This window comes from Eleutherodactylus coqui, chromosome 1, assembly GCF_035609145.1.
Source record: "Eleutherodactylus coqui strain aEleCoq1 chromosome 1, aEleCoq1.hap1, whole genome shotgun sequence".
In the NCBI taxonomy this organism is placed as follows: Eukaryota; Metazoa; Chordata; class Amphibia; order Anura; family Eleutherodactylidae; genus Eleutherodactylus; species Eleutherodactylus coqui.
Window position 1 is genome coordinate 267,811,372 of NC_089837.1, and position 22,263 is coordinate 267,833,634.

Below are 22,263 nucleotides of genomic sequence, written 5' to 3' on the forward strand. Positions count from 1 at the left end.
CCCATCACTTTCGTGAATTTCCCAGATTTTCACAAATGAAAACCTTAGCGAGCATCGGCGATATACAAAAATGCTCGAGTCGCCCATTGACTTTAATGGGGTTCGTTACTCGAAACGAACCCTCGAGCATCGCGGGAAGTTCGACTCGAGTAACGAGCACTCGAGCATTTTGGCTACTCCTTAGCTATCCACCACAATCCACAGGCATGCCGGATATGCATTGAGTATTGAATTCCTCGGTTTTTGAATTTATTTTTCACTTCCACAAACAGGGTTTTTCACTTCTGCAGGTCTGCTGAGAAGTCAGAGAATATTGAAATTGTTGCATTATTATATTTGATAGGACTCTTAAGATTTGCCTGGCGTAGAGCAATATCATGGTTTCAGCAGTTGAGTCTGGCTAATAATGGTTGTGAGGGGGGGCTCCAGGTAAAGGCGCTTTTGCTGGGACTTGATGAGTCCTTTCCACTATAAAGGAGCAAAAAACATCATTACCCAGTGTTGATTTGATCCACTGTTCCAGGAAAGTCTCAGAGTGTGACCCTTCCGGCTTTGATGAAGGCCGATAATGACTTAGTTATTTCAAGGAAGGTGATTTTTAAGGTTTTGATTGGCATATTTCGGCTTTTTTAATTTCAGACTCTACTGTAGCAGGGAGTGAATGTAGCTTATCCTCAACATTAGAGAGGCAGTCCTCCATCTCATGCAGCTGACCCCGCATATTTTGTAGGTCATATCTAAATAAATTGACATTGATTTTTATTTTCTCCATTTTTCCTGCCAGAGAGGTTTTGTGGGTGTTGATGGCGTCTAATAATTGTGATGAGACTTGGCATAGAGTAGGCTCAGATTTTTGGTCTGACTCTATATCATTCTGTTTATTTTTAGCTCAGTTGGCTTATGTCAAGCGCAGTGTAGGGTCAGGGGTATCCATGCTAGCAAAATTCTGTAGTTTTTCAGCTGCAGATGAATTCTTAGCACTTGTGCTCATAATAGATATAATTTAGATATAAGTGGAGTTAGGCTAGATAATAGCAATAGTGATGCAGATGTGATTTAGACTTCCACTGTATTGCCTGACATTTATATAATAATTATTTATATAGTGCTAACATATTCCACAGCATTTAGAAAACAGGGGGAACAAAAACAACAACCACGGTTACATGTAGTCATCAATTGATGGAAACCGTAGGGGTAAGGATCTTACTCCAACAAGCTTACATACTACAAATAATGGGGTGATACAGAAGGTAAAGGGGCTGGAGCTGTGCAAGGTATGGTGAGGTGGAGAGTGAGGGGTGCTATACACATAGACAATAGTCAAACTGGGCTGTATAGTGGCTGAATCAGTATGACTACAGGGGGCAGTTGATTACAGCTAGCAGGGGTTGCAGTAAGAAGGACAGGGAGCATGCTATCAGGCAGCGTAAAGAGGGGTTTAGTTTAGGATATATGGTATGTCTCCCTGTAGAGGTGCATTTTTAGAGCACACCTAAAATATTGTGTGTCAGGGATTGCCCAGATAGTTTAGGGTAGTGCGTTCCAGAGGACTGGTGCTGCTGTGGAGAAGTCTTGGGGGTGATAACGAGGTTCACATTAAAGGGGTGCTTAATACGATTCAGTTAGCGGAGCAAAGAGTGCCGGCTGGGTGGTGGACTGAGATAAGGTATGCAATATGGGGCGGCGTGGTGCTGTTAAGAACTTTGCGAGGGTAGTGAGTTTGAATTAAATTCTGTATTTGACTGGCAGCCAGTGCAATGACTGTCACAGGGCAGAGGTGTCTGAGTAGCAGCTGGACAGGAAGATAAGCCTGGTTGCTACATTCAGGATGGATTGGAGAGGAGAGAGTCTGGTGTGGGGAAGGCTGATCAGCAGCGAGTTGCAATAATCAAGCCGAGAGTGGATAAGCGCAACAGTGAGCATTTTTAGCATGTCCACTGTAAGAAAAGGGAGGACTCTTGGAATGTTCTTGAGGTGCAAAGGACATGTTCAGGCAAGAGATTGGATGTAGGGGTTAAAGTAGAGATCGGAGTCAAATATAACCTAGAGGCAGCGGGTATACTGTCTGGGAGTTATGGTGGTGCCACACACTGAGATGGAGAGGTCAGGATGAGGTTAGTTAGCAGAGTTAGAAAACACCAGTAGGACATGTTTTTGAGAGGTTCAGTTTTAGGTAGAGAGAGGACATAGTGTTAGAGAGCGCAACAGACAGTTGGTGGCATTGTTAAGGAATGGTGCTGTGATGTGACAGGAAGAGGTGTATAACTGGGTTTCATCAGTGTAGAGATGGTACTGATAACCAAATCTCCTGATAGTCTGTCGAATAGGGCTGTGTAAATAGAGAAGAGAAGGGGGCTAAGGACCAAACCCTGGGGGACCCCAACAGCAAGGGGAAGAAGAGAGCAGGTAGAGCCTGCAAAGGATATGCTGAATCAATGGTCAGATAGGTAGGAGGAAAACCAGAAAAGGACAGTGTTCTTTAGACCAATGGAGCGAAGCATATTGGGGAGTACTTTGTGGTCAACAGTGTCAAAAGCTGCGGAGAGATTGAAGAGGAAGTTATTTGACACTTTTGTAAAGGTGATTTCTGTAAAGTGTAGAGGGTGGAAGCCAGACTGTAAGGGATCAAGAAGAGAGTTTAGCTTATGAGGTGGGAGTAAACCAGGCATTCTAAAAGTTTGGAGATGAAGGGGAGGTTTGAGATGGGTCAATAGTTGGCAGCAAAGGTTGAGTAAAAAGTCTGTTTCTTTAGCAGTGGGGATATGATAGAATGTTTGCATGAGGAGTGGAAAATGCCAGAGGTCAGAAAGAGGTTGAATATAGTGGTGAGGTGGGAGCTGACAACCGGGGGGAGAGTTCGGAGGAGGTGTGAGGGAAAAGCATCCCTAGCGCAGGTGGTGTGGCGAGCTGAATAAAACAATCTGGAGACTTCTTCCTCTGTCCTTAGTTTAAGGACAGAGGAAGAGAGTGAGCAAGAGCTAGGTGCAATACTGAAGAGACTAGGGTCGGGCTAGTCTGGGATTGGGAGGTTATTTCTTGCCGGAAGTTGACGATTTTCTTTTTGAAGTAAGCAGCCAGCTTTTCAGCACACTTCAGCACCTATATAAATAGGGTTTCTTGAATTTAGTGCTTAAAGGTATTACAAGTCCCAGACTGTGTGATTTGTTTGTAGTAGTTGTTTTCAAAGTCAAGGAAAAGGAGGAGAAAACAGTATACTTAGTCTCTTAAATTTTACTATGTATAATAGGTACTTGCTTGATTCACAATTGTGGGTAGTGAAAATATTATGATGGATCATCAAATTCAGCTATAATTATACTGCCACATGCAGGTGGTAACAATAGAGACTTTCCCAGCAGGCTGTTAAGAAGATAAATTGCTTTTCTTTATCGGGGGGCTGCGTGCTGTCGTGACAACTACAGGACTAGGGCTGAAGGGTGGTATTACTGATTCTAAAGCTGCTCCACATGATGCGTGGTAACCAGTGCCGCACCAGTAAGACCGCTGGGAGATTAAGGACTTAGTCACACGGGCGCATCCGGGTGCCCATGTGCCCGTCTTCCTGCATGAAGAAGATGACTGCAGGTGCGGATGACTCTCCGCAGCGCCGGAAGAAAGAACACATGACTGGAAATGGAGCTGTCTTATCCAGCAGGAAGACGGGCACATCGGCGCCTGGATGCGCCCGTGTGACTAAGGCCGCCTGCAGACGGGCGGGTCGGATTTGGCGGCGAGAATTCCTGCCGTGAGACCTGATCCCAGCGCCTGCAGGGAGCAGCGCGTACTCATCCGTGCCCGGCGGCCCCGGCTCTTTCATGTGCCGGCTGTCGGGCAGCCGGCGCATGCGCAGACCGGAGCCGGCGGCCGGGTGAGTGACGTTTCTGTGCGAGGCTCTGCGAGCCCCGCACAGAAATAGGACATGCCGCGGTTTGTTTGCCGCGCGACATTTCGCGCGGCCAAACCGCGGCCGTCTGCATAGGAGTGCGTATTGTAATGCACTCCTATGCAGGCTTTCAGTGACGGAAATCCCGCGGGATTTCCGCCCATGTGCAGGCGGCCTAAGTCATAAGGGATTGCTTGGACAAGTGTATACCTCATCGATGGCGAATGTTCCGAAAAGCAATCTCTCTCCTAGACCTCACCAGGCCGCAACACGAGATGCAGACAGGAGGCTGCCACAGACCCAGTTGGGGATCAGATCACCCCAGAACAGAAGGGGTAAGCGTCCAATACCAGCAAGGGCAGCGAAGCCCAACAAATCTCAGGATCTTTGTAGGATAGTCAGCACCCATAAGGAGCCCAGCAAACCTGCTGCATATTTTTGAACATTTGATGCAAAGGTGCATGAAGGAATTTCCAACAGAAACATACTATCATAGGTAGTATTTTTACAATCTGCAAAGTTTCAAACAACTTTGGCAAAGGCTGTGTTAGCTATATTAGAGCTGACACAGCACAAGTACGACCACTGAGAGATTACAGGTTCCTACAAGACTTATGTTGAGGATCATACTGAAAAGGGTGTATTGGGACTCATTGAAATGCCCGTTTTTGTGTGCTAAGAGTAGGAAAATAGTTGTACTTAGGCAAACAAAATGTGCGCCTAGTCTGTCTTTACTTGCCAACTGTGGTAGGAGTTGTGGGCACAGGCAAACAAACCTATCCCTCATATCTAGAGCATAAACAATAACAGAAGGCTCTCCATGGATCACATGAGCCAGGAAAAACTGATTATTTACACTTCACAAGGCTAATTCATTACCGGAATATGTTTTCGCTACGTGTTTTTTTTTTTATAACTTGTAAAACCCGTTTAAATTGAGAAATAGATCATTTGTTGGCAATTAAACATTACCATAGCATGGTTTGATTAGCAAAACACAATTGCCAAAAAAGCAGGAAAGCGTAAATATTTTTGTCTCTATAAACCCCACTACAAGCCACCATAAAGATAGCCGAAGTGCTAGCATTATCATTGCCCATTAACAGTGTCAGAAGAGTACTCTCAAAAATGTTGTCAGCAGACTTCTCTGTAAGGCCTCATGTCCATGAGCAAAATTGAATTGCGGATTCCGCTGTGGATTTCGGCTGCGGAATCCGCATTCAATTTTGCCCATAAGGATCCATTGGCCATCCACGGGCAATTAAATTGAAATTTGCACCCGAGGATGGCATTTTAATGGATTTGTGTTTTCTCCCGCAAGTGAGAGAAAAAGCAGCATGCTCCATTTTCTGCGGGTCTCCCGCTCGGACGTCTCCCGCAGGCTTCCATAGAAGCCTATGGAAGCCGTCCAGTCCCGCGGTACACCCGCAGCTGAATTTCTGCTCTCCGGCGCGGGAGCACGGGAGAGCAGGAGTTCAAAAAGAAAAAAAAAAAAAAAAAGAGTGCACAGCGCATGCTGAGCGCATCCGCCAGGCAGAGAGAAAGAAGATCCAGCCGCGCCGGACGGAAACCCGCAGCGTCCGGACAGATAAGACAAATCTATTTTCAGGCCTCATGTCCCCGGGAAAGGAGGGTCCTGCTGCGGGATTCTGCATGGAGAATCCGCGTGGGCCCGAATTTCCTAGTGGACATGAGGCCTTAATGATAGTGCCAGCAAAATCTCCCACATAAACAGAGCTACTGACCGAGTGCCCTATATGAATAGTAAAATGCTCCCTTATAAATAGCGTCTACACTGTGTATTTACTGTGAGGCCTTAGGCCTTAGTCAGAGGGGCATTTTTAGCCGCGATTTGCGCATGCGCATGCGTCCGGCGATTTTATAAAACCATTGCTTTGCAATGGTATCGGACACATGAGCGCTTTTTATGCGCTCGTCCGATAAATTATAGAACAGAAATCGCAGATCGCACCTATCTGCGATCTGCGATTCCTGTTCTCTTCTCTGTATGCGCTCAATGGGGCTGGCGGCAGCAGCGCCGATCCCATTGAGAACATATAGAAGAGAAATCATTCTTCTCTGCCACAGCTGTAACAGCTGTGGCAGAGAAGAACGATGTTTGCCCATTGAATTCAATGGAGCCGGCAATACAGCCGTCTCCATTGAAAGCAATAGGCTGCCGGACAGCGCTGGATGAATTGTCGAGAAGGGGTTAAATATATAAGCCCTTCCCTGCAATTCATCCAGAAAAGTGTTAAAATAAAAAATATATATGTACTCACCTGTTCCCGGCAGTCGGAGATCCGCACGGCCGTCCTGCAGTGGGTGTGAAGGAGGTGTGACAGACTTGCCCCTGATTGGCTGAGCCAATCAGAGGCAAGTCTCAGTCACACCCATTCATGAATTCATGAATGGGTGTGACTGAGACTTGCCTCTGATTGGCTCAGGCTGAGCCAATCAGGGGCAAGTCTGAGTCACACCTCCTTCACACCCACTGCAGGACGGCCGTGCGGATCTCCGGCTGCCGGGAACAGGTGAGTACATATATTTTTTTTATTTTTACACATTTCTGGATGAATTGCAGGGAAGGGCTTATATATTTAACCCCTTCCCGACAATTCATCCCACACTCGCCCGCAGCGCATTGCTTTCAATGGAGACGGCTGTATTGCCGGCTCCATTGAATGCAATGCGCTGGACAGCTCCAGCCCGTTTGTAATGAAACGCGGCTAGGAGCAGATTTTCGGGCGATTTTTGGGCCGATTTTTCGGCGCCGGTCACGCGATTTGCGCATGCGCATCCGTCATGCGATGGGCAAATCGCTCGAAAATGCCCGTGTGACTAAGGCCTTAGTCAGACGGGCGTTTTTTTCGCGCGATTTGCGGATCGCATGACGGATGCGCATCCGCAAATCGCGTGACCGATGCGCGCAAGTCGCCCGCAAATCGCCCGAAAATCTGCTCCTAGCCGCGTTTCATTAGAAACGGGCCAGAGCTGTCCAGCACATTGCATTCAATGGAGACGGCAATAGAGCCCGCTCCATTTAAAGCAATGCGCTGCGGGCGAGCCCGGGATGAATTGTCGGGAAGGGCTTAAATATATAAGCCCTTCCCTGCAATGCATCCTAAAATGTGTAAAAATAAAATATATATATATACTTACCTGCTCCCGGCAGCCGGAGTTCCGCGCGGCCGTCCTGCTGTGGGTGTGAAGGGGGTGTGAGTCATACCTGCCCCCTGATTGGCTCAGCGCTGAGAGGCAGCAGTCACTCACCCATTCATGAATTCATGAATGGGTGTGTGAGTGAAACCTGCCTCTGATTGGTCAGGGCTGTGACCAATCAGAGGCAGATCATTCAGCAGGCAGGGTTTTTTAAGCCCCGCCGGCTGATAGTGCTGAGAAGCAGTTCAGGAGAACTGACAGCGGCCACGGCTGGACTCCGGCTGCAGCGGAAAGGTGAGTATACAATTTTTTTTTATTTTAACACATTTTAGGATGAATTGCAGGGAAGGGCTTATATATTTAAGCCCTTCCCGACAATTAACCCTGCGCACGCCGGCAGCCCATTGCTTTCAATGGAGCGGCTGTATTGCCGGCTCCATTGAATTCAATGGGCAAACATCGTTCTTCTCTGCCACAGCTGTTACAGCTGTGGCAGAGAAGAATGATTTGTCTTCTATATGTTCTTAATGGGGTCGGCGCTGCTGCCGCCGGCCCCATTGAGCGCATATAGAGAAGAGAACAGGAATCGCAGATCGCAGATAGGTGCGATCTGCGATTTTTTTGCTCTATAATTTATCGGACGAGCGCATAAAAAGCGCTCATGTGTCCGATACCATTGCAAAGCAATGGTTTTATAAAATCGCCGGACGCATGCACATGCGCAAATCGCGGCTAAAAACGCCTGTCTGACTAAGACCTGAATACGTATGTTCCAAATTTTCTGCCTTTTTTGGCAAATAATCACCACAAAAGAAAAGTCACTGCATATATATTTTAAACAACACACATAGGCCCTGTTAGGAAACAGAATAGGAACATTAGAAAATTCTGTTCAGAAAGCGTAGCTGCATTTGCGAGAAACTTTCCTTCACTGTAGAAAATCCACGGGTTATTCCTTATTTCTGAGATAAAAAATAAGTCTTAGAAATAAGGCGATTATGTTATACAATATTGCTTATGAAGCTGGAATTTATATGGTGCCAGAGAAATGAAAGCAAAGCCAGCAAATACATACTCATATTCTTTTATATCTTCGGCATCAGACATGGTGGGATCGGAGGCTACAAATAGAATACACAAAAGTAAAGAATTATTAATTGTACTTTTTATTATTTTTATATTTTTCTACACTTTTAATGTTAGAAATGTTTTCACAAACAATAACAAATAATTAAAGCAACCCTTAGGGCCTGGAGAAACAAAGATGGCCACACCAGCTTCTCTGATAACTTGATGCACTATGTGCATTAGTATGTATCATTAGTCTAAGACACTACACCTGCTTTGCTTAACCGGTAGTGTCCACATGAGCACTGCTGTCCAGTTATATCAGCATGCAGTGTCTTAGACTACCAATGCGTGCTATGCATATGTGCATCAGGTTTTATCCCTCACTAAAATTGGTTAAAAAAAAATTAGCTGACTTTGTTGTTGGCTACAGGTTCTACCATAGGGATGAGCAGCATCTCAATGGGGAGAGTGCAGCTGTGCTGAAGGAGAAGATTGCTGGAAGGTTGGAGGACTGTTTAAACTAGAGACTAGAAGTGAGGACAACCAGAGAGATAGAGGAAAGACAGTGTAGACAGTGACCTGGGACTCAGTAATGGAAATGGGAGTGAAGTGGTGGGAAGAGTTACTGCAGATAGAACTTGTAGAATAGTTAATATGGATACACGTAATGTAAAAATAACCAAAACCTTCTAAACTGTATGGTGACTAATGCTAGATGTCTGACCAATAAAGGAAACAAACTAGAAGACATAATGTCTGAGTAAAACTACGACATAGTGTGAATAACGGAGACCTGGTTAGATGAAAGCTTTGACTGGGCTGTAAACTTATAGGGTTATAATCTGGTCAGAAGAGATTATAAAACACGGATAGGGGAGAGTTTTGTTTTTATGTAAAATCCTGTTTAAAGCCCATATTATGAGAATTTATGGGAGGGAGATGAACATATAGAGTCTCTGTGGGTTGAAATACATGGAGGTAAAAACAACAATAAAATCCTCATAGGGGTTTTCTATAGACCACCGAATATAACAGAAACTACTGAAAATCTATTATTGTAGCAAATAGATGAAGTATCAAATCACAATGAGATAATTATTATGGGGGACTTTAACTATCTGGATATAAACTGGGAAGCCGAAACCTGCAGATCTCATAGAGGTAACGACTTTCTGACGTTTACGTGTAAAGATAATTCTATTTCCCAACAGGACCTGACTAGAGGGATGGACATTTTGGACTTAATATTAACCAATAGACCTGACAGAATAATAAGGATGCAAACTGGGGGGGGGGGGGGGGGGGGGGGGGACGACAAGGCAAATAGTGACCAAATTTCAACTTATCGTCGAAGACAGAATTTTATTCAGGAGCTAGGAGAATGCTAAACTTTAGGAAGGCCAAGTTTGATTAGCTTAGTGATTCCATTAACCTTATTGACTGGGATAATATCCTCAAAGATAAGAACACAAACGATAAATGGAAAACGTTTGAAAACATCCTAATTGCTTACTGTGAGCGGTTCATACCTTACTGGAATAGAAGACTTAGTAAGAGGAGAAAACCAATGTGGCTCAATAAAGATGTAATAAATAGCAAAAAGGAAGCGTTTAAACTACTAAAACAAGAAGGCAACAAAGAAGCACTAAAAAGTTATAGGGAAAAAAATAAATTATGTAAAAATCAGATAAAAGAAGTAAAGTTAGAGACCGAGTGACTTATTGCCAAAGAGAGTAAAACTAACACTAAACTGTTCTTTAACTATTTAAATAGCAAAAAGATTAACACTAGAAGTGATGACCCATTAATAAATAATTTGGAAGAAATTGTAGAGCGTGATGACGAGAAAGTGAATATATTAAATAGCTTTTTCTCCAGTGTATTCACAGTGGAAAAGGAAATGTCAGATAAATTGCAGTGAGATAATGTAAACTCTCCACTAAGTGTCACCAGTCTAACCCAGGAAAAAGTGCAGAGCAGTCTTAAAAAGATTAAAATAGACAAATCACTGGGTCCCGATGGCATACACCCCCATGTTCTAAGCGAGTTAAGTAATATGATAGACAGACCTTTGTTTTTCATATTTAAGAATTCTATAGTGACAGCGACGGTTCCACTGGAGTGGCATATAGCCAATGTGTTGCTAGTATTCAAAAAGGGCTCAAAAAGTGAACCAGGAAATGACAGGCCGGTAAGTTTTACTTCTATTATGGGTAAAGGGTTTGAAGGGTTTCAAAGAGATACTATCCTGCAGTATCTCAAGGAAAATGGCTGTATAACTCCGTATCAGCATGGCTTTATAAGAGAAGATTCCTGTCAAACCAACCTGATCAGCTTCTATGAGGAGGTAAGTTCTAGACAGGGCTGGGAAGTGTCACTGGATCTTGTGTATCTGGACTTTTCCAAAGTGTTTGATACTTTGCTGCATAAAATGTTAGTATATAATATGAGAATGCTTGGTCTGGGTGCAAATGTGTGTAAGTGGGTAATTAACTGGCTCAGTGATGGAAAGCAGAAGTTGGTTATTAATGGTACATACTTTGATTGGGTCATCATTACTAGTGGGGTACCACAAGGGTCAGAATTGGGCCATAGTGGGCAGAGGGTGGTTATTAACCCCTTAAGGACATGGCCTAGTTTCAGCATAAGGACGCAACGATTTTTGGTGGATTTTCATCTCCATTATTCAAAAGCCATAACTTTTTGGTACCATTTTTGGGTACATAAGACTATATTGTAAAACTTTTATTAATTTTTTTTTTTTACAGCGTTAATCATGCAGCATAAGGGCTCAGTCACATGGGCACATCGGCGCTCGTGTTACTGCAGCCAGCAGACGGACGTACTTGAAGACGGCCGTCTCTCTGCAGCGCCGGGGGGAAGAACATGTGACCGTTCCATTGCCGGTCATGTGTTCTATGATCAGCGCTGGAGAGAGATGGCCATCTTCAGGTACGGCTGTCTTCTAACTGTCAGTCACACGGGCGCATCGGTGCCGGTGTACGGGTGCCGATGCGCCCGTGTGACTGAGCCCTAAATCACATAATGCATTTTTTCTATGGATCTGTACGATTACAATGATACCAAAACTCTTATATTGTGACTTTGTGATTTCTTATATTTTGTTTAAGTTTTTCCACTTTTCCGCAAAAAAATATTTTTTGGGAAATTATTTCTAAATTGCTGCATTCACAGTCCTATAACTTTTTTATTTTTCCATAAACAGTGCTCTGTGAGGGCTTATTTTTTGTGAGACGAGCTGTAGTTTTTATTGGTACAATTTTGGGGTACATACAGCTTTTTTGATCACTTTTATTGCGTCCTGCCATGCAGGACAAAAAGCACATTCAATTTACTGTACGCATCATTACAGATACAACAATACCAAATATTTGGGATTTTAATTTTTTTTTAAATTATACTAATATGGAAAAAAGCACAAAAAAAAGTTTTTTAAAACTTTTTTTTTACATTGTTATTTTTTTTGTATTATTTTTATCTTTTGTTGACACTTTTTATGTCCCTGTGGGGGACTTGTACTATAGGACCTATGTTCGCTATGATAAGGCATAGCATGACTGCCATGCCTTATCGCATGTATTAGCGATAATAGGCAATGGTATTGCAGCTGGCATCCTGTTGCCATGGCAACCCGTTGGGCTCTCCATGATTTCATTGCGAGAGTCGGATAACATCACAGAGGGAGCATGCACCCTCTGTGAACCCTTTAGGTGCCACAATCTACATAGATATCATCAGGGAAGGGGTTAACAGCAGGGGTCGCTGTCCCGATGCACCCCCGCTGTTGCAGCAGGAGGGTGGGTATCAGTGACAGCTGGTTCTCCCTGCCAGATAGTGTGGGATCTTTTCTGATCTCGTGCTATCCACAGGACGTAAGTGTACGTCCTGTTGCATTAAGTGCCCCTCTGCCAGGACGTCCATTTACATCCTGTAGCATTAAGGGGTTAATGGTACATACTCTGATTGGGTCACCATTACTAGTGGGGTACCACAGGGTCAATATTGAGCCCTATTTTTTTTTTATATTTATTAATGACCTGATAGAAGAATTGCTATAATATTAATGTTTGCAGAGGAGGACACAAAACTATGTAAAGGAATTAACACAAGTGGGAACATAATATGGTTGCAAGAAGATCTGGATAAGTTGGAGGCTTGCCAGAAAAGTGGCAAATGAGGTTTAACACTCATAAATGTAAGGTTATGCACAAGGGCAGGGGAAATACATTTCACCATTACACAATAAATGGGAAACCACTGGGTAACATTGACATGGAAAAGGACTTAGGCATTTTAGTTAACTGTAAGCTTAACTGGAGCAACCAGTGTCAGGGAGTTGCTGGCATATACCATAGGATCATTGGGAGCATCAAAAGAGTTATAGGGGCACATAACAAGAACATTGTTCTTCCTGTATACAAGTCACTAGTCAGACCACATATGGAATATTGTATACAGTTTTGGGCACCGATACTCAAAAAGGACATATCAGAGCTTGAGAGAGTTCAAAGGTGGGCAACTAAAGTAACAAACTGAATGGGTGGACTACAATACCGAGAGAGGTTATCAAAACTGTGTATAAATATATCAGCTGACAATACAGAGATATCTACCATCATCTGTTTATACCCATGACTGACTACAACAAGGGTATATCAGCTTCATCAAGAGGAGGGATGGTTTCTACACCAACATAGAAGATGGTTCTTAACTGTAAGAACAGCAAGACTATGGAACTCTCTGCCTCAGGGCATGATGATGGCAAATTCGATAAAAGAATTCAAGAGGGGCCTGGACACATTTCTTGAGCGATGCATATATTACAACCATTAATATGTAAGTAAGAGTTGTTAATCCAGGGATTACCCCAAATGACAGATTAGAGTCAGGAAGGAATTTTTTCCCTTAACCCCTTCAGTGGCGGGTTTCTTACCACCCTGTCAGACCCACCAGGGCTGTTTTTTTAAATGGGCCAATCATTTAATTTCAACTAATTTTCCAGTCGCGTTCCAAAAGCCATAACTTTTTCATTTTTCCATTGACACAGTAATCTGAGGGCTTGTTTTTTGTGGGACAAGTTGTATTTTTTATGTCATCATTTTTGAGTTTATATAATGTATTGAATAACTTTTGTAAAAAGATTTGTAGAGAGATTGGAGAAAAAAAAGAAATTCTGCCTTTTGTTTTTTGGATTTCATTTTTACGGTGTTCAGCATGCAGAATAAATAATGTGATAACATTATTCTCTGAGTCAACACGATTCCGGCGATACCAAGTTTATATAGTTTTTATGTTTTGCTATTTTTGTACATTTTAGTACGATTATGCCAATACCAAATTGTAATAGATTTTTTTCTTTTTCATGACTTTTTCACAGTAAAAAAAAAGTAATAAAAGCTTAAATCACCCTCCTTTTGCCATATCCATAATAAAAAAATCTAAATCCTAAAATAAAAATACATATTTGGTATTGCCACATCTGTAAAAATCAGATCTATTAAAGTAGTGCATTATTTACCCCACACGGTGAAGATAGTCCGAAAAAAAAAAAAAAAAAAAGAACGCCACAAACGCACTTTTTCAGTCACCCTGTCTCTCAGAAAAAATGCAATAAAAGCCGATCACAAAGTCGAGTGTATTCTGAATTAGTACTAACGTAAACTACAGGACATCCCACAAAAAATGAGCTCTTGCTCAACTAAAAAATACAAGTACTACAGAAAAAAAAAAAAAAACAACCAAGTTTGATATCTCAGTAATCGTAATGACTAGAGATGAGCGAGCACCAAAATGCTCGGGTGCTCGTTACTCGGGACGAAATTTTCGCAATGCTCGAGGGTTCGTTTCGAGTAACGAACCCCATTGAAGTCAATGGGCGACCCAAGCATTTTTGTATTTCGCCGATGCTCGCTAAGGTTTTCATGTGTGAAAATCTGCCTGCATGACACTCCGCTGCCACTTCTCCTGGGTTACATGCTGCCCAAACCCCCCCCCCCCCACAGCGCACACCAAAGTGTCCCTGCACAGCCTTCAGCTGCCCTCATGCCACACCACCCTCATGTCTATTTATAAGTGCGTCTGCCATGACGAGGAACCGCAGGCACACACTGCAGAGGGTTGGCACGGCTAGGCAGCGACCCTCTTTAAAAGGGGTGGGGCGATAGCCCACAATGCTGTACAGAAGCAATGAGAAATATAATCCTGTGCCACCTCCATCAGGAGCTGCACACGTGGGCATAGCAATGGGGAACCTATGTGCCACACACTATTCATTCTGTCAAGGTGTCTGCATGCCCCAGTCAGACCGCGGTTTTTAATTCATAGACACAGGCAGGTACAACTCCCTATTGTGAAGTCCCTGTGGACCCACAGCATGGGTGGCTCCCTGGAACCCACCGGCGGTACATAAAAATATCCCATTGCATTGCCCAACACAGCTGAGGTAGTAATGTCGTGCTTAATGCAGGTGGGCTTCGGCCCACACTGCATGCCCCAGTCTGACTGGGGTTCTTTAGATGTGGAAACAGATGCATTTATAATTCTCTGTGGACCCACAGCATGGGTGGGTGCCAGGAACCCACCGGCGGTCCATAAAAATATCCCATTGCATTGCCCAACACAGCGGATGTAACGTCAGCTGTAATGCAGGTGGGCTAAAAATTCATTTGATTACACTGTAGGCGAGGGCCCACAAAAATTGCTGTATCAACAGTACTAATGTACATCCAAAAAATTGGCCATGGCCAACCAAGAGGGCAGGTGAAACCCATTAATCGCTTTGGTTGATGTGGCTTAAGTGGTAACTAGGCCTGGAGGCAGCCCAGTTTAACGAAAAATTGGTTCAAGTTAAAGTTTCAACGCTTTTAAGAGCATTGAAACGTAAAAAAATTGTTTAGAAAAATTATATGAGTGAGCCTTGTGGCCCTAAGAAAAATTGCCCGTTCAGCGTGATTACGTGAGGTTTCAGGAGGAGGAGCAAGAGGAGGAGGAGGAGGAATATTATACACAGATTGATGAAGCAGAAATGTCCCCGTTTTGGATGGTGAGAGAGAACGATGCTTCCATCCGCGGGTACAGCCTACGTATTGCTTAGGTATCGCTGCTGTCCGCTGGTGGAGAAGAGAAGTCTGGGGAAATCCAGGCTATGTTCATCTTGATGAGTGTAAGCCTGTCGGCACTGTCGGTTGACAGGTGGGTACGCTTATCCGTGATGATTCCCCCAGCCACACTAAACACACTCTCTGACAAGACGCTAGCCGCAGGACAAGCAAGCACCTCCAGGGCATACAGCGCGAGTTCAGGCCACGTGTCCAGCTTCGACACCCAGTAGTTGTAGGTGGCAGAGGCGTCACGGAGGACGGTCGTGCGATCGGCTACGTACTCCCTCACCATCCTTTTACAGTGCTCCCGCCGACTCAGCCTTGACTGGGGAGCGGTGACACAGTCTTGCTGGGCAGCCATAAAGCTGGCAAAGGCCTCGGGGAATGTTCCCCTGCCTGCGCTGTACATGCTGCCTGATCTCTGCGCCTCCCCTGCTACCTGGCCCTCGTAACTGCGCCTTCTGCCACTAGCGCTGTCGGATGGGAAGTTTACCATCAGTTTGTCCACCAGCGCCCTGTGGTATAGCATCATTCTCGAACCCCTTTCCTCTTCGGGAATGAGAGTGCAAAGGCTCTCCTTATACCGTGGATCGAGCAGTGTGTACACCCAGTAATCCGTAGTGGCCAGAATGCGTGTAACGCGAGGGTCACGAGAAAGGCATCCTAACATGAAGTCAGCCATGTGTGCCAGGGTACCTGTACGCAACACATGGCTGTCTTCACTAGGAAGATCACTTTCAGGATCCTCCTCCTCCTCCTCTTCCTCCTCCTCAGGCCGCGTGACACCGACTGCTGGCGACGTGCTGCTGCTGACACATCTTGATTGCGAGAAAGAGGTTGCGTAGGAGGAGGAGGAGGGTGGTTTAGTGGAGGAAGCATACACCGCCGTAGATACCACCACCGAGCTGGGGCACGCAATTCGGGGGGTGGGTAGGACGTGAGCGGTCCCAGGCTCTGACTCTGTCCCAGCCTCCACTAAATTCACCCAATGTGCCGTCAGGGAGATATAGTGGCCCTGCCCGCCTGTGCTTGTCCACGTGTCTGTTGTTAAGTGGACCTTGGCAGTAACCGCGTTGGTGAGGGCGCGTACAATGTTGCGGGAGACGTGGTCGTGCAGGCCTGGGACGGCACATCGTGAAAAGTAGTGGCGACTGGGAACTGAGTAGCGCGGGGCCGCCGCCGCCATCATGCTTTTGAAAGCCTCCGTTTCCACAAGCCTATACGGCAGCATCTCTAGGCTGATCAATTTTGCAACGTGCACGTTTAACGGTTGAGCGTGCGGGTGCGTGGCGTCGTACTTGCGCTTGCGCTCAAACTGTGGCGCTAGCGACGTCTGGACGCTACGCTGAGAGACATTGCTGGATGGGGCCGAGGACAGCGGAGGTGAGGGTGTGGGTGCAGGCCAGGAGACGGTAGTGCCTGTGTCCTCAGAGGGGGGTTGGATCTCAGTGGCAGGTTGGGGCACAGGGGGAGAGGCAGTGGTGCAAACCGGAGGCGGTGAACGGGCATCGTCCCACCTTGTGGGGTGCTTGGCCATCATATGCCTGCGCATGCTGTTGGTGGTGCCTCCCCAGCTGATCTTGGTGCGACAAAGGTTGCACACCACTGTTCGTCGGTCGTCAGGCGTCTCTGTGAAAAACTGCCACACCGTAGAGCACCTTGACCTGTGCAGGGTGGCATGGCGCGAGGGGGCGCTTTGGGAAACAGTTGGTGGATTATTCGGTCTGGCCCTGCCTCTACCCCTGGCCACCGCACTGGCTCGGCCTGTGCCCACACCCTGACTTGGGCCTCCGCGTCCTCGCCCGCGTCCACGTCCTATAGGCCTACCCCTACCCCTCAGTATGGTATATTACCAGTGATTTGATTTCCCAGGCAGGAAATAAATTAGCGCAAGCCTGCTGTTAAACGTAGCTGGCTGCGTATGATTTGTTTACTATCTCCACCCACCACACACGTACACAGAACGCTGAGGACTGACAGAGGCAGGGCACATAGAATGTTTCCCTTTTTTAAAAAAGAAAAGGCCCACTGACTATATTCAATCAGATAAGATATGTGTTGCACAGAAATGCAGTTATATGAAGTGCAGCACAGCGGAGACTTTTCCCAGGCAGGAAATAAATTGGCGCAAGCCTGCAGGACAAATAGAATGTTTCCCTTTTTGGGAAACGGAGGGCCCACTGACTATATTCAATCAGATAAGATATGTGTTGCACAGAAATGCAGTTATATGAAGTGCAGCACAGCGGAGACTTTTCCCAGGCAGGAAATAAATTGGCGCAAGCCTGCAGGACAAATAGAATGTTTCCCTTTTTGGGAAACGGAGGGCCCACTGACTATATTCAATCAGATAAGATATGTGTTGCACAGAAATGCAGTTATATGAAGTGCAGCACAGCGGTTACTTTTCCCAGGCAGGAAATAAATTGGCACAAGCCTGCAGGACAAATAGAATGTTTCCCTTTTTGGGAAACGGAGGGCCCACTGACAATATTCAATCAGATAAGATATGTGTTGCACAGAAATGCAGTTATATGAAGTGCAGCACAGCGGTTACTTTTCCCAGGCAGGAAATAAATTGGCGCAAGCCTGCAGGACAAATAGAATGTTTCCCTTTTTGGGAAACGGAGGGCCCACTGACTATATTCAATCAGATAAGATATGTGTTGCACAGAAATGCAGTTATATGAAGTGCAGCACAGCGGAGACTTTTCCCAGGCAGGAAATAAATTGGCGCAAGCCTGCAGGACAAATAGAATGTTTCCCTTTTTGGGAAACGGAGGGCCCACTGACTATATTCAATCAGATAAGATATGTGTTGCACAGAAATGCAGTTATATGAAGTGCAGCACAGCGGAGACTTTTCCCAGGCAGGAAATAAATTGGCGCAAGCCTGCAGGACAAATAGAATGTTTCCCTTTTTGGGAAACGGAGGACCCACTGACTATATTCAATCAGCTAAGATATGTGTTGCACAGAAATGCAGTTATATGAAGTGCAGCACAGCGGAGACTTTTCCCAGGCAGGAAATAAATTGGCGCAAGCCTGCAGGACAAATAGAATGTTTCCCTTTTTGGGAAACGGAGGGCCCACTGACTATATTCAATCAGATAAGATATGTGTTGCACAGAAATGCAGTTATATGAAGTGCAGCACAGCGGAGACTTTTCCCAGGCAGGAAATAAATTGGCGCAAGCCTGCAGGACAAATAGAATGTTTCCCTTTTTGGGAAACGGAGGGCCCACTGACTATATTCAATCAGATAAGATATGTGTTGCACAGAAATGCAGTTATATGAAGTGCAGCACAGCGGAGACTTTTCCCAGGCAGGAAATAAATTGGCGCAAGCCTGCAGGACAAATAGAATGTTTCCCTTTTTGGGAAACGGAGGGCCCACTGACTATATTCAATCAGATAAGATATGTGTTGCACAGAAATGCAGTTATATGAAGTGCAGCACAGCGGAGACTTTTCCCAGGCAGGAAATAAATTGGCGCAAGCCTGCAGGACAAATAGAATGTTTCCCTTTTTGGGAAACGGAGGGCCCACTGACTATATTCAATCAGATAAGATATGTGTTGCACAGAAATGCAGTTATATGAAGTGCAGCACAGCGGTTACTTTTCCCAGGCAGGAAATAAATTGGCGCAAGCCTGCAGGACAAATAGAATGTTTCCCTTTTTGGGAAACGGAGGGCCCACTGACTATATTCAATCAGATAAGATATGTGTTGCACAGAAATGCAGTTATATGAAGTGCAGCACAGCGGAGACTTTTCCCAGGCAGGAAATAAATTGGCGCAAGCCTGCAGGACAAATAGAATGTTTCGCTTTTTGGGAAACGGAGGGCCCACTGACTATATTCAATCAGATAAGATATGTCTTCTGGCCCTGCCTACACAATTCTCTCCCTGTAGTATTACTGCAAGGCGCAATGCTCTGCAGACAGCCGATTTTGAAAAGAAAAAAAAATGCAACACTGCTAACAGCAGCCTGCACAGTACTGCACACGGATAGATGTGGCCCTAAAAAGGACCGTTGGGGTTCTTGAAGCCTACACTCACTCCTAACACTCTCCCTGCCTAACCACCACTTCTGTCCCTGTACTATTAATGCAAGGCGCAATGCTCTGCAGACTGCCGATTTTGAAAAAAAAAATTTTGTGCAACAATGCTAACAGCACCCTCCACAGTACTGCACACGGATAGATGTGGCCCTGAGAAGGACCGTTGGGGTTCTTGAAGCCTACACTAACTCCTAACACTCTCCCTATAGCAGCTCCGGCACCAACAGCACTTTCCCTCAGCTAACTCACAAGACATCTGAGGCGAGCCGCGGGAGGGGCCGACTTTTATACTCGGGTGACATCTGATCGCCCCAGCCACTCACAGCAGGGGGGTGGTATAGGGCTTGAACGTCACAGGGGGAAGTTGTAATGCCTTCCCTGTCTTTCAATTGGCCAGAAAAGCGCGCTAACGTCTCAGAGAGGAAACAAAGTAACCGGAACACCACGTGGTGCTCGTTAAGAGTAACGAGCATCCCGAACACCCTAATATTCGCACGAATATCAAGCTCGGACGAGTACGTTCGCTCATCTCTAGTAATGACCCATAGAAAGATGTTACCATGTCATTTTTGTTGTAGTTTGTGCCGTAGAAACAAAACACACTAAAAAATGGTGGAATGTCACTTTTTTAATTTTACTCCTCTTAGAATTTTGTAAAAGTTTTTCAGTACATTATATGGTACTTTAAATAGCACCATTGAAAAATACAATTTGTTCCACAAAAAACAAGCCCTCATGCAGCGATGTCGATGAATAAATAAAGGAGTTATGATTTTTTAAACTGGGAGGGGAAAAAACGAAAAGCGGGGGAAAAAATGGCCTCGTCATTAAGGGGTTAAATAATGTACTTGCTTCCTTCTCTGGGTCATTACAATGCAGGGATACCACATGTGTAATTTTGTTTTTAATTTTTTACAAAGTAAAGGAAGAAATGTGCTTTTATTTTTATTTTTTTAATTTTTTTAGTTTTTACATTTTTTTGTCCCTTTAGGGGACTTCCGCAGAGACACAACAGGACCCCATGATCAATTCTGGGGGTCCGATGGTGACAGCCCTTTACATGCTGCAGTCGCATAGACCGTGGCATGTAAAGGCTTAACACAGCAGAGATCGGAGGTTTTCTCCATTCTCTGCTGTGTAATAGCTGGTCCCTGGCTATCCTCTGGGAGCCAAGCACTAGCTCTCCCTGCCATAGGGACCATCGGCTGGCTTCTGACAAGCTGATGGTCTCTGTGGCAACCTGTAAACAAAGCAGTGCAGGAGTTTAAAAATATAAGCGAGAAGTTGCCGGAAGATCAGTAATAGCTTCCTGCTTCTTTTTTTAAAGTCCTGCACTGTTCTGTGTGGGACTGTGCAGGCAGAGCACACTGCCACAGCTTATGGCATTGTGCTCTGCAGGTCCCCTAGTGAAACATAGCCTGGAAAGCCCCTCTGGCGGGTAATAGGCTGAACTGGATGGACATGTGTTTTGGCCTTACATACTATACTTATTTGGTATTGTTGCATCTGTAAAAGTCCAATCTATCAAAGTAATACATTATTTGTCCTGTATGTGAACAATGTCAGAAAAAGAAAAAAAACACAACATCAGAATTGTGCTTTTTCTGGTCACCCTATCTCCAAAAAGTCATACGTACTCGAAAATATCTCTGCACCAGGAGATCAGGAAAAAAACAAGCTCTCACATATCCATAAACAAAAAAATAAAAAGGTTTTGGCTGCTAGAAGATGAGAGCAGAAAATAATTTTGTTTTTCTCCTCAGGGATATGTAATTTTTTTTAAAAGTAGTACAGCAAAAGAAAAACTACAATTTTTATCATCATAATCGTACTTATCGTTCTTACTCATACAATAAAGTTATCATGTCAGTTTATCATCCCATTTCACACAACTTAAAAATTTTAAAAAGTTTTACAGTACATTAAATAGTGCCATTGAAAAATACAATCAGAGGCCTTTGTCAGACGGGCGTTTTTTCGCGCGATTTGCGCATGTGCATGCGTCCGGCGATTTTATAAAACCATTGCTTTGCAATGGTATCGGACAAATGAGCGCTTTTTATGCGCTCGTCCGATAAATTATAGAACAGAAATCGCAGATCGCACCTATCTGCGATCTGCGATTCCTGTTCTCTTCTCTATATGCGCTCAATGGGGCCGGCGGCAGCAGCGCCGACCCCATTGAGAACATATACTAGACAAATCATTCTTCTCTGCCACAGCTGTTACAGCTGTGGCAGAGAAGAACGATGTTTGCCCATTGAATTCAATGGAGCCGGCAATACAGCCGGCTCCATTGAAAGCAATGGGCTGCCGGCGAGCGCGGGATGAATTTTCGGGAAGGGCTTAAATATATAAGCCCTTCCCTGCAATTCATCCAGAAATGTGTAAAAGTAAAAAAAAAATATATACTCACCTAGTCCCGGCAGACGGAGTTCAGCCGCGGCCGGCGGCAGTTCTCTTGAACTGCTCTCTGTAGTATTCAGCAGCCGGGGATTTAAAATCCCCGCCTGCTGAATGAGCTGCCTCTGATTGGTCACAGCCTGACCAATCAGAGGCAGCTCTCACTCACACCCATTTATGAATTCATGAATGACAGCTGAGAGCTGCCCCATATTGGTCCCTGCGCTGAGCCAATCAGGGGCAGCACTCACTCACCCATTCATGAATTCATGAATGTGTGTGAGTGAGAGCTGCCTCTGATTGGTCAGGCTGTGACCAATCAGAGGCAGCTCATTCAGCAGGCGGGGATTTTAAATCCCCGGCTGCTGAATACTACAGAGAGCAGTTCAGGAAAACTGCCGCCGGCCGCGGCTGAACTCCGTCTGCCGGGACAAGGTGAGTATATATATATTTTTTTATTTTTACACATTTCTGGATGAATTGCAGGGAAGGGCTTATATATTTAAGCCCTTACCGAAAATTCATCCCGCGCTCGCCTTGGCCTTTGCAGTGAAG

At 45.0% G+C, this 22,263-nt stretch overlaps 1 protein-coding gene across 1 annotated transcript in view; it reads right to left on the bottom strand.

Moving 5' to 3' along the window:
- LOC136611720 (troponin T, cardiac muscle isoforms-like) overlaps positions 1 to 22,263 on the bottom strand; it is a 465,566-nt gene that overhangs the window by 411,685 nt on the left and 31,618 nt on the right. The window contains exon 2 of the mRNA XM_066591524.1: positions 8,124 to 8,169. Within this exon, the coding sequence (XP_066447621.1) occupies positions 8,124 to 8,155 (32 nt within the window). The 5' untranslated portion in view covers positions 8,156 to 8,169. The remainder of the gene's footprint in view (positions 1 to 8,123; positions 8,170 to 22,263) is intronic.